General features: G+C 56.1%; 1 protein-coding gene across 1 annotated transcript in view; it reads left to right on the forward strand.

Moving 5' to 3' along the window:
* The window catches only part of SEC14L1 (SEC14 like lipid binding 1), a 33,877-nt gene that overhangs the window by 16,089 nt on the left and 5,050 nt on the right, over positions 1-12,738 (forward strand). The window contains exons 4-11 of the mRNA XM_038741995.1: positions 5,715-5,864; positions 6,124-6,255; positions 6,623-6,751; positions 7,285-7,519; positions 8,556-8,665; positions 9,501-9,690; positions 10,490-10,578; positions 11,758-11,828. Coding sequence (XP_038597923.1) covers positions 5,715-5,864; positions 6,124-6,255; positions 6,623-6,751; positions 7,285-7,519; positions 8,556-8,665; positions 9,501-9,690; positions 10,490-10,578; positions 11,758-11,828 — 1,106 coding nt within the window. The remainder of the gene's footprint in view (positions 1-5,714; positions 5,865-6,123; positions 6,256-6,622; positions 6,752-7,284; positions 7,520-8,555; positions 8,666-9,500; positions 9,691-10,489; positions 10,579-11,757; positions 11,829-12,738) is intronic.

Here is a 12,738-nt window from a genome sequence, read left to right on the forward strand (position 1 = left end):
TCTTCCTCCTCCTCCACAAACTCTTCAAATAGGGAATTGAAATGCGCCATCGAGCAGAGTTCAGGCTACTTGGCATTGTCCACTTTGCTCTCCTCCAGTGGCTCTTGACCAGTGAGAAAGGGCATTTAGCCAATGGCCACTTCAAGCCCACGCCCTCGAGAGAAACGACCCGTTCCTTTGCATCACCCGGGCTGAAGTTTGCAGCCCAACCCAGAGGCAGCCCTTGCTGCGTACACTGAGGGGCTGGTATTGCTTGGTTGTTTCAGCTGGGCAAAATGCCTCGTTGTCTAAGGGCTGGGTGTGTGGGTGTGTGTGTGGGTGAAATGTGAAGCCCAGAAACAGAGCTAAGGAGGGCTTGCGGTGAACCCGCCTGGGGAAACGAGCCACAAAGAGCTCGAGTCGTCCTTTGGAGGTCGCTCCGGCCAGGAGGCAGGGCCAGCGAGGTTCTGGGCAAGCAGAATCCAAGAGTTCAGTGCTGGTCCGCAGCCTCGCTTTCATCGCCTTAGGGCGCACACGTTGAACGGATGGCCCGGGGTTGGCCGGCTGCCGACTCGGGGCTCTTGGCCTTCCCTGGCCACTCTAGTTGACTCTCTAGTGATTCCTAAACCCGGTGCTCTCACTCTGAAAACGCCACCCCTCTCCATCACAACCTAGGCCCCAAACTGTATGTTGTTATTCTTCTCCTCCTGCTTAGGGCCTGGTAACCCCACAGAGGGACCTACCAGCAGCCTCAGGCAGGTGAAGCGGGAGACCCCCCCCCCCCCCGGCCCCCACCCCGAGGTGCTGAAAGGGAGGGGACGGGGGCCCTCAAAGATACCAATTATCCTCAAGAGAGCTAGATGGTGAGCCTGAAGTAGTGTTTTAGGGGGCTGTTGGTCACAGAAAGCTGCCTGAGAGGCAGCCCATTGCCCCGTTGCTCGGACTAGAATGGAGCGAGGGAGGCTGGGGGGAGAGCGATGTCGGGCTCTGGCCACCTAAGGGGCACTCGCGGGTAATCCATCCCCCGTGCCAAAAGGTTGTAGAGTTCTGTTTTGTGGTGGGCGAGGGTGGCCAAAATACTTGGATCTCCCCACACATCGGTGCCTGACATTCAGCGGCACGGGTAACACCCGCCCTTCCGACTACGAAGAGTCCTTCGAAATGTGTACGAGGAGCTCCCGGAGCCGAAAAGCCTTGCTCCATCTCGCTGAGCTAGGGGCCCGCTTCGGTTTTCCCACTGAGGGCCTTTAGCGTCCTCTGAGAAGCTCTCTCGTTCGAGTCGATTAACCGCTGCTTGCCTGAGTCATATGTCTCCTGTTCCGGCCACCCTTGGGACTCTTGAATCGGTTCTGAGTCTAAAGGAAACGGGAGAGAAGTTTGAGAGAGTGGGAGGGGGCGGCGCGGGGGGCGGACCTTGAAAAATAATGTGGTCTTCGTAAAGGAGCCCGGTCAAGCCCTCCTGGAGTTGTATTCTGAGAGAACCAGGCAGTTCCGTGCTCTCGCCTGGACTGTTTCTCCTGAACCCGGGTTGCGTTGCATGCAGATGGTCAGAAAGCCCCATCTCCCCACCTCTTTTCCCTCTCCCAGTTCCTCCAGAACATCCTGAAGCCCTCCTGCTGTGCAGCAAAATCTCCCCAAACCCTTATCAATTTATTTAAAGCATGGTAGCGTTTAATGCAGAACGCCTGCTGTTCCCAAGATGTCTCAACGTGCACATGTTCTGTAATGAAAGCGATGGATCATCCAAACCCAGTTAATGCCGCATCCATTTCTTTAAGGTTTTGGAGGTTTTTTTTTTTTTTTTCCTAAAATGGAGTTTATTTGGGGCTGTAGAGAGTCTTCCTTCAGAGGAGAGTGGGTTCGGACAAACGTATGTGGGACGGTTTTTTTGTTTTTTCCCTGAGCATCTGCTATTCTCCGGCTAAAACTAGGTCAGTTTCTGGAGCCCGAAATGAGACCTCCTTCAAAACTCTGTAGAAGGGAACTGTCCAACCTTCCCTCGGCTGCATCCTTCAGTCCTGTGGTCGGGGGCCGGAAAGGAGGGGGGATAGGAGAGGCAGTGTTATGTAGTTATGGTGGAATGCAGTCCATCAGGCCCCCAGGATGCCCAGGTCAGCTGACACCCGATGTCCGGCGCGATGCTATCGGCACCTCGGAAGCGTGGGGCCCAATCCGGCGTTGTGGCATCCCGCCTCCATGGGCAGCAGCCGATCCTGCCTGCGCTGCCTCACGTTATCCCCCTTAGGAGTCAGAGCCCCCACCCCTCAGCTGTTCAGTACAATCCTTAGGCTCGTCAGAAACAATAGGACCACTGCCTTCCTCCCGGCATCCTCTGGCACGTCTCTCTCCAGAATGGAGTAGGGGACAGGGGACTGGGCATGCCTCCGGTCTCCCTTGGGTGGTCGTCTTTGGGCCTGGAAGGGCCCACTTTCATTTTTCTTTCTTTAAGTGGTATTTGTTAAGGGTCTACTATGTGCCAGGCACAGGGGAAGATGAAAGCTAATCAGGCCGGACACAGTCCACGTCGCACATGGGGCTCACAATATCTTAATCCCCATTTTGCAGGTGAGGGAACTGAGGCTCAGAGAAGTGAAGCGACTTGCCCGAGGTCACACAGCAGACAAGTGAGGGTGCGGGGATTAGACCCCAAGTCCTTTTGACTCCCAGACCCGAGGTGTAGCCACTAGGCCACGCTTCTTTCATCTTCTTTCATCTAGAAGCAGCGTGGCTCAGTGGGAAGAGCCCGGGCTTTGGAGTCAGAGGTCATGGGTTCAAATCCCGGCTCCACCACTTGTCAGCTGTGTGACTTTGGGCAAGTCACTTCACTTCTCTGGGCCTCAGTTCCCTCATCTGTAAAATGGGGATTAAGACTGTGAGCCCCCCGTGGGACAACCTCATCACCTTGTAACCTCCCCAGCGCTTAGAACAGTGCTTTGCACATAGTAAGCGCTTAATAAATGCCGTCATCATCATCATCATCTTCTTAGGTGGTCGTTACGCCTCGTCACATCCTTTGGGGCTTCACCTTGGAGTGTGGCCTGCCCTTGAATGTGCATCTCAGAGAGCACTTATCCTCTTCTCAAGCTCTCCCTCCCACCTGTAAACTACTGTGGGTCTATCTCCTTGCTAGACGGTGAACTCCTTGAGGGCGGGGGTCATGTCTTTCAATTATCTCATGCTCTCCCAAGCTCTGGGGACAACACTCTGCACGCAGGAGGCAAGCGCTCAAGAGGTACTGTTGATTGATGGATGGGTGGGTCTCTGCCAGCTGCTTCAGTGTGAGGGTCTGGGCTGGCTTCATCAATCAGTCAATCTAGACCGTGAGCTCGTGGGCGGGGAACAGGTCTACCAGCTCCGTACCCACTAAGCGCTCGATAAATACCATGTATTGAGGGCGAACAGCTGTCTTAGTCCCATCTAACACACGTGGAAACTAAAGCCCAGAGAAGTGAAGTGGCTTGTCACCGGTCGAATGGCGGGCAAGTGGCGGAGCCGGAATTCGAACCCTGGTATCCTGACTCTGGGCTCTCTCCCCTCAGCCACACGGCCTCTGACGGGGCTCCTCTCAGCCAAATGAATCCTTGCTCTCCGACGCTGTCGTTTTTTCCTCTTCACGGAACGGTGCCTGCTATTAATCTGCCAGGCGTGCCCGCCTTCCAGAGGCTGGTTAGGAACCGAAAAGAATGCCTGTCCGGCTTCCAGAGCGCGAAGTCTTTCTCGAAAGCGGTTGGGTGGGCGGAAGTGGGTGGAAGTGTGAGGAGTTTAGCCTTTGTTTCAGCTACCCACCCCAGTTGTCTGGAATTCTGTGTGTGCTCTTGAGCCTTCTGACACGTTGAATGTAGAATCAGTGGAGTGCAGGCGAGAGATTGGAACAACTCCACTCTCCCTGCCGCTTCCGTTTTCTCGGTTCCAAACGATGCCCGCTTGAGCATTTCCAATCTTTCCGGAAGCCTGCATTCCACCCAGTCCCTCTCAATTCATCCCGTGAAACCAATGCTGGAGGTGATGAAGTAATCATCTCCTTGAGCTCCTGCCAATAGCTCAGAAATAAGGGCTGGGGCTGGAAGGCTGGGGCGGCGGTCCAGACGTCCTGGAAGTTTGATCGTCCCCATAGAAGTTCCTCTCTGGAGTTTTGGGGGACCCTTACCCTGGGTCCCCCAAAACTCCCCCTTTTACCTCTCCCCCTTTTAGACTGTGAGCCCACTGTTGGATAGGGACTGTCTCTCTAGGTTGCCAACTTGTACTTCCCAAGCGCTTAGTACAGTGCTCTGCACACAGTAAGCGCTCAATAAATACGATTGATTGATTGATTGATTGGGGACTGCCAGCGATTTTTCTGGGCTGTTTTTGTGGCCCGGTTCAGCCTTAGTAAAACACCCTAGAACCTTTATTTTTTAATAAATTCAGTACAGTCAAATATCAGTAGACTGTTTTCCTACCAAAAACAGTTCAGATGGAACAGATGTGTTCTCTTCTGTCACTGCCGACGCTCTAATTATCTGTAGAAAGTGCCTCCCTCCTCCTCCTCCTCCTCCTTCTCCTCAGTCACTTTGGTCCTCTGGGAGTTGCTTTTTGACGTGGGGCATAAGCAGTTTGTGGCGTCGGGCCTTTTTCTCCACAACAGGAACTTTCCACACTGAAGTTCAACCGAGAGCCCTGCTCCAAGACCATGAAGTGGTCCCTCCCTCAGGTGTTGATTGTCCTGACTTTTTTAACAAAACCTCCTCTGACCGCGCTGTCCGAAGAAGGCTCCTTCTTCCCACTGTCTTAAAGTAGGCTCACCCTCCTGGAGGTAACTGGGCCGGCGGCCTGGTCAGCTACCTGGCGCAAGGGGTGGGTCGGGGCTGCGTTACGGGGGTCCACAGCTGAGAGCTTCAGGCAGCACAGCTGGGCTCGGTGCAGGAACTGGGCATGGCTGAGGCTCCCAGTGCCGGATTGCGAATGGGTGTGTTTGGTGATTTTTCAAAAATTGAATCGAACCTCCCCCGTGAGCATCCATTCTTTGGGAAGCACTCTGCAGGGAGTGGGGGTTTGACCCCCATCCGTTCTCCTCCTGCCTCAGGACTTGCTGGGAAGGCCAGGTTTGGCCCACGGTGCTCTCCTGCAGCAGGGAATCCCATCAACCCTTCCAGCCCTGACCAGCTTCAGGGCCGCGCCTGCGGGGGTGGGGTTCAGTGGTTTCCAGCCCACAGTGCGTCCGTCTAGGCGGAAGCTCAGCCCGCAGAGGCGGGGCCCCGAGTCGGACGAGGCTGGTGAGGGTGTGTGTGCCAAAGGGGCCCCACTGCTGCAAAGCGCCCGAGCGGCTCCTCCGCTGAAAAGTCCCCAGATCGATGGCCCCGGGGGAAGAGTCTGGGCCCGGGAGTCCGAGGACCTGACTTCTCATCCTCCTCTGCCACCTGTCAGCTATGAGACTTCGGGCAAGTCACTTCACTCCTCTGGGCCTCAGTTTCCTCAGTTGGAAAATGGGCACTGAATCCCTGCTCTCCCTTCCCCTTCGATTTGGAGCCCAACGTGGGACAGGGACCATGTCTGACCTGATTGTCTCCCCCAGTGGTGAATACAGTGCTTGGAACACCTAGTCCACGCGTAACAAATGTGACGGAGTGATCGAGTGAATGAATCTGTGGGGTGTGAGCTGTGAGTTAGAGGCTTGTGCCTGCCTCCAGGAGGCTTTTCCTCCCTCGTCCACCCAACGGCAACGGCTTAACCCTGCTCTCTCCCTGTCCGCTGTGCAGGCCTACGAGAGGAGGTTCCCCACGTGCCCTCTGATCCCCATGTTCGTGGACAGTGACACTGTGAATGAAGTTAAGAGTGACGACGGGGCCATCCATGTCATCGAGAGGCGCTGTAAACTGGACATTGATGCCCCCAGACTGCTCAAGAAGGTGAGCTAACAGGGCCCTTGACTCCCTCCTGCCCTGCTTCTTTTTGCCCGTCCTTCCCCCCTTTCTTCCCCCCTGTTTCCCTCCTTCTTCCCCCTTTCTTCCCCCCTCCTTCTCTCCTTCTTTCCCCTTCTTTCCTCCTTTTCTTCCCCCTTCCCTCCCCCCTTTCTTCTCCCTTCCTTCCCCCCACCTTGCCCTCTGCCCGTCTGGCTTCCGTAGCCATCGGCACTTGTTCTGACCCGAAGTCTCCGGTCTGTCTTAGATTGCGGGAGTCGATTACGTTTACTTTGTCCAGAAAAACTCCTTGAATCGCCGGGAGCGAACTTTGCACATAGAAGCATACAACGAAACCTTCTCCAACCGAGTCATTATTAACGAGCACTGTTGTTACACGGTGAGTCACCCGGGGCTGGGACTTGGCAAGACACATTCCCTGCCCTCAAGGAATCTGCAGTCTAATTGGGGAGACAGTCATACAGTGGAAAAAATGCTTAACAAGTAGTGGCAGCAGGAGGAGAAACGAGGTTATTGAGCAGGATGAAATAGAATAGAAACTTATCAGGGTGAAGTGGTGAAATAGATAATTGCAGGCACCGATAAATGCACATATAAGTAGGTACATTTAATAGTGCTGAGGAAAGCAACCACTTCCTCCTTCTCCTTTTCCTCCTCCTCCTCCTCCCCATCCTCCTCCTCCCCCTTCCCCTGACTTTCTCCAGACCAAAGGCAATTCAGCCCCACACTCTCCTTCCCCCTCGCAGGTTCATCCAGACAACGAAGACTGGACCTGCTTTGAACAGTCTGCGAGTTTAGACATCAAATCTTTCTTCGGCTTTGAAAGCACCGTGGAAAAGATTGCCATGAAACAGTACACCAGCAACATTAAAAAAGTGAGTTGGGGCCCTCGAGGCTCTCTGAAGAGACGGCCAAAGTGGGCCGCCGGCAACTGAGGAGGGGACTAACTGGAAAGAGTCTCCGGTAGCCCTGAATGTCCGTCGGGGCCCAACTCCCGTTTGGTTTGCCCGACGACCACAGGCTCCCTGGGAGAGGGCCTACGAGAACCTCTCTGCTAGGGCATATTTTTGGCACATGAGGGCAGGGCCAAGGCTCTCACTCTGGGGGCCCAGCCCAGTATTGGCACGTATTGATGTGCAGATCCTTTGAGTCAGAGGTGTTTGTTGAGCGCTTTCTATGTCAGAGCACTGTACTAAGTGCTTGGGAGAGTACAGTCTTGTCTTTGGACTTTTGGGAGGGAGAGGGCAGAATAAGACCTTGGACGTGTGTTGATTATTTCACCTCCCTCAGTCCTCCATTCTGCATCTGGTTTCATTTTATACATCACCTCATAATCATCCTCCCCGCCTGGCAAGGGGCCTTCTTTGCTGTGTCTTCCCTGGCTTTGAAACGTGGCTTTGTTTTGAAGGGAAAAGAAATCATTGAATACTACCTGCGCCAGATGGAGGAAGAAGGCATAACGTTTATTCCCCGCTGGACCCCCGCCCCTCTGACCGGTTCCTCTGAGAAGAGCATGTCGTGCATGCCGCGGCCCGTGTCTCCCGCCATGAGCATCCCGGACCCGCCCCTGAAGGAAGGGCCGACAAGTGAGATGCTCAGCAGCTCCAACAGTCCCACTGAGCCTGCGGCGGGAACGCCAGATGGTACGTCTTCCAGACCTCGGCCACCCCCAGCCGCGGCCATCCGGGCTTGATTCCGGACTGGCCTCTCTCAGGTCTCGGACAAGATCTGAGAGTTTTCCATCTTGGCCGAAAAGACCCTAAGTGGAGGTTTCTTTGACCTATGAGCTCTCTGAAATCTCAGAGAATCTCAGGCAGCTTCCCGCGCCTCCACCCTCTCATTCCCTGACCCTCAAAGCAGAAAGTTGGCCCTTCTGCTTCAAGGCCCTTTTGTCAAACTTGGCCCTGCAAGCCGGCCCGGGCGTCAGACTATACTCCTGGACCCCAGCCGACGCCACGGCATCGCCCCAACCCGTCCTCGCCTGGCTAGGGCACCGGCTGCAGCATCCCTGCTAGAGCCGGGGAGTCTCCCAAAGCCGCTCCAGCCCATTGATCGGCGACGGCTTCCCTAACTCGTTCGGCTTCCTTCCCAAGGGGAGGAAAGATTACAGGTCCCAGCCCGCATCTTCCCCAGTGCTTCGGCCCACAGGAAGGGCCTGAAATAATGATAGCAGTGATGCAGTAATGATAATTATCACTTCCTCTTCTTCGGTGGGAATTTCCCTCTGTGCCATCGCTAGAATTTGGCCACTTGTTACTTCTGGTTTCTCCCATTGGCCAATGTGAGGATGGGGGATTTGTGCCTCCATTTTTTTTTCTTCTAATGAGAAAGTGCCCTGGCTCGTGGCCTTGGCCCAGCCTCCAAACTGTTTCCTCTTCTTATGGGTATCTTGTTTTGCAGTTTCATAGCCCATGAGACTCAAAGACCTCTCCACCCACGCTTGTAGAAACTCTGGTTGGTACCCGTTCAACCACCGGGGTGAGGGTCGCCGCCACGGCGGAAATCGGAGAAAAGCATCCGGCCTGACCGAGCTTTTCCCGGCTGCTTTCCGGTCAGGTGCCTTCAGTGGGAGGCTGGAGGGGCGAGAACCTCCACCACCTGATGGAGAGGACGCTTGGGTTCTTCCCCGCCCGTGGGGCTGTTGGAAGTCAGCAGCTTGTCATTTGCCTTTGGCCTCAGATAAATTGGATGCGGATTACATCAAGAGATACCTGGGGGACCTGACACCCCTGCAGGAAAGCTGTCTCATCCGGCTCCGACAGTGGCTTCAGGAGACCCACAAGGGCAAGGTAAGGGGACGGTCAACCCGGGAACGTGGTTCTCTCCCACCTGATGGGCCGGCGGGGCCCGAGGTGAGCTCGCTGCCGCCCCTGGCCTTCTGCCCCAGGAAGCCGCCTCTCTCCCCGTCGTCCAGGGCTGTTGCTTCCTCGAGGGGCCCCTCCCTCCCCTGTAACGGATCGGCTCCTCGTGTCCCGGGGCGTGGTGGGGAAGCCCCCTCTCTGGGAGGAGCCCGCCTGTTGGATGGGTCCCGTTCCACACGTACCTGAAACTAGTAAGAGGGTCCGTGGCCCGGGCCCCACCTGCCAAACAACACAGCCGGACCAGCTCTTAGGACCATTACCACACCCGCCCCCTTTCTGAGGGCCAGCAATCCGTCGGTCAACTCTGTGGAAATGAAGCAATCCGGGGTCTATGTCCCGGGATTTGGGGGATGCATTTTAATGCGGGAACTCTCTCGGGCCTCTTTCCTGGTATTTCACCTCGGGTGAGGCAGAGTTACTCTCTTGGCCCCCCTGGAGCGAGCGAAAGAGCCGAGGGGTTGGGCTGGGGGAGCGGAGGGGCGGCCCCGGGGTCTGGAGCGGGCCCCTTCTCCGCTTCAGCAGGGATTGGAAACCCTCCCCCCGACGACCCTGGGGAGTGGCAGAGCCCAGCCGCTTTTCGGATGCGATCCACCAGTGTGTGTGGTTGCCCCCCCTCCCAGGGGGCCCAGTGGTGAGCTCCCTATTCCCAGGGATCACTCACCGCCGACTCGTCACTCTTGACCATGGATGGGGGAGCCTGTCACCTCTCCTCCTCCCCGCCCGCTCCCGGCACCGAGTCCGAAATGCTCCCCTCTCCGGGCAGATCCCAAAGGACGAGCACATCCTGCGGTTCCTACGGGCCCGGGACTTCAACATCGACAAAGCCAGGGAGTTCCTGTGCCAGTCTCTCACGTGGCGGAAGCAGCACCAGGTGGACTACCTCCTGGACACCTGGAACCCACCCCAGGTCCTCCAGGACTACTATGCAGGAGGCTGGCACCATCACGACAAAGGTGAGGAGCCGGGGCTCGGACCCGCTTCGCGACCGTCTCTCCCCGGCCTGAGATTCTCTGCCTTCCAAGCAGTTCTCCGGGTGTTTGCAGTAGAATAATATAACAGATAGATTCCCTGCCCACAACGTGTTTACAGTCTAGAGGACAAGCGGGGACATCACGTTCCGTTTGCGGTTACTTGCAGATGGTCAACGGAGAAGCAGCATGGCTTAGTGGGAAGAGCACAGCTTGGGAGTCAGAGGTCATGGGTTCTAATCCCGGCTCCGCCACTTATCAGCCGTGTGACTTTGGGCAAGTCACTTTACTTCTCTGTGCCACAGTTACCTCATCTGTTAAATGGGGATTAAGACTGTGAGCCTCACGTGGGACAACCCGATTACCTTGTATCTACCCCAGTGCTTAGAACAGTGCTTGGCACATAGCGCTTAACAAATATTATTGTTATTATTATTCAGGAGCCGAGGGAACCAGGGAAGAGCTGCTATTCCGAAAGCCGGGCTGGGGATGGGAGTGTGGGGGTGGGGAGACCACCCGGACAAAGGTTCGGATCCCGTTAGAGCGGAAGCTCCTGGAGGGCAGGGGTTGCATGCCTTGCCTCAGTCGCACTTCCCTTAGGGCCCGTTGCGGCGGCCGTGCACCCTGTAGGATTCCGCAAGTGCCTTTGGCCCATTGGCCGGTCTTCATCAGGGCCTGTGAGGACCAGAGGGCCCGGGCCTCACTCTGACTTTGGGTTGCATCGGACCCCCCCCACCCCACCCCCAGGAGAGCACTAACAGCCGACGTTTCGTCCTCCATTTAGACGGCCGCCCCCTGTACGTGCTCAGGCTGGGGCAGATGGACACCAAAGGCTTAGTTCGAGCTCTCGGAGAGGAAGCCCTGCTGAGATACGTAAGTGCCCGGACGTCGAACCAATTTCGTCTCTCCACTTGGCCCTCCGAGGCAAGGCCGGATCCATCCGATCCCCGGGAAGGTTTTTTTTCCATTAAAGCCGCCTGGGTCCTCGGCTCCCAAGGGGTGGTGGGGCGGCCTTCCTTGGGGGGCGGATTGGGCCGGGCCAAAGGCAGGCTGGTGGAAAGAAAAGATCCTGCGGGTCTTTCTCTCCCAAGCCTTTGATCCAGCCTCTTGGCCGGGACTCCCAGTTCTCCAGCACCCGTCTTCCTCCCCCGACTGAAAACACAAACAAAAATCATGTTCCTCCGGGGATCCTCCCCCACTCGCTCTATGAATATGAAGTGTTCCCTCCTCCTCTTCCTCTCCCACCCCGAATCGTCCCCGGCCCACGTCTTCCGGCCGGCTGGGTGCCCGCTCTCCTTGGGTGGGCAAAGAAACTGTTCTTGTTCCCGTTGGCAGTGTGGCATGACCCGGGCCTGTTCGTGTGGCTGAAAACAGTCTAGATCTAGGACGTGTGGGGAGGGTTCCTGGGTCCCAGAAGGGTGGCTTTTGGGGGATGGTTTTTCAGAAGAAAACTGTGTGTTTGGCTGGAGGCGGCTCAGGGCATACCTGACGCTAGGCACCTTTGCTTTACTTGACCGGGCTTGAGCTAGGCGGGCGGAGCAGACGTCGGCGGGGCCGTGGATGGCTTGTAGCACTTCCAAGGCCTGCTTCTGGGGCCGTAGCTCAGCCGCTGAGGGCGGCAGCTCTCAACCATCCAAGGCCTGCCGGGCGGGGGTGGACTTTACCCCCCGACCCTCCTGCCTCGTCTGCTTGAGCCCCAACCCTGCGATGTCCGACCCCGGCGGTCTCGACCGAGACCGAGAACCGTTTGCCCGGCGCCCTCCCGGAAGCCCTTGAATGAGTCAGGTCGCGTGAGCCCTGGGAAGAAACGGATGAGATGCGCGACATTCCCGGGTTCAGCGGCGACAGAGGTTGCCTTGTCTCAGCACTGGGGCCTCGGCTCCAAGATTCGGGTCACCTTAACCTGCCCGCTGGCTCTTCACCGAAGGGCGGCCGACCGTAGCCCTCAGCCCACCCAGTCCTCCAGACCGGTCTCACCCCTCCCACCCTCCGCCCTATCCTAGCCAAGTTTCAAACCAGCCCCTCTGTGACTGTTCTGTTATCCGTACCCAGGTGCTCTCTATAAATGAAGAAGGACTGAGGCGGTGCGAGGAGAACACTAAAGTGTTTGGCCGACCTATCAGGTAATCTGGGATTTGGGGAGCTAGTCTCACTCAGTATGGGGCCCCTCTGAAATGGGAACTTCTGAATTTTTCAGTGAAGCGCTGGGTGGAGGCCGGAGAGAGCCTCTGTTAAAGCATCCTAAATGAGGGGGAGAATCAGAGCTGGGAGGGATTTCCCTGCCTCTGGCTTCTAGACCGGTGAATGTGTTCCCCACTTAATATATATGTATGTATGTAGGTATGTATGTATGTGTGTGTGTGTGTGTGTGTGTACCTATGCGTATTCATTCATTCAATCGTATTTATTGAGCGCTTACTGTGTGCAGAGCACTGTACTAAGCGCTTGGGAAGTATAAGTTGGCAACATACAGAGACGGTCCCTACCCAACAATGGGCTCACAGTCTAGAAGGGGGAGACAGACAACAAAACAAAACATGTAGACAGATTTGTCAGACAATATTCATTCATTCGTTCAATCGTATTTATTGAGCGCTTACTGTGTGCCGAGCACTGTACTAAGTGCTTGGGAAGTATAAGTCGGCAACATATAGAGACGGTCCTACCCAACAATGGGCTCACAGTCTAGAAGAGGGAGACAGGCAACAAAACATGTAGACAGATTATGCTCATGTGTGTTGATGTATCCATGTCTGTCTCAGTCTTTGAGCATAGTTTGGTGTGTGATGATGAGTCTATAAATAACACTCTGGGTGACCAGTTGCTTGCTCCTGGGGAAGTTGAGGCCCCGAAAGGGAAAGGGACGAAGGGGCTGCCATCATAGGCATGAGGAAATCTGAAGCTCAGAGGGGTGGTGGTGTAGAAACGGCTCAGAGGCCGAGCGGGTGGCCGGCTGGGCTCTCGAGGGAGAGGAGCATTTTCGGTCAACTACAGGGCGGCGGCCCTTTGGCAGCCTCGTTGCCCCTCGGCGGC

Source organism: Tachyglossus aculeatus, unplaced genomic scaffold, assembly GCF_015852505.1.
Source record: "Tachyglossus aculeatus isolate mTacAcu1 unplaced genomic scaffold, mTacAcu1.pri SUPER_34, whole genome shotgun sequence".
NCBI classification, from domain to species: domain Eukaryota; kingdom Metazoa; phylum Chordata; class Mammalia; order Monotremata; family Tachyglossidae; genus Tachyglossus; species Tachyglossus aculeatus.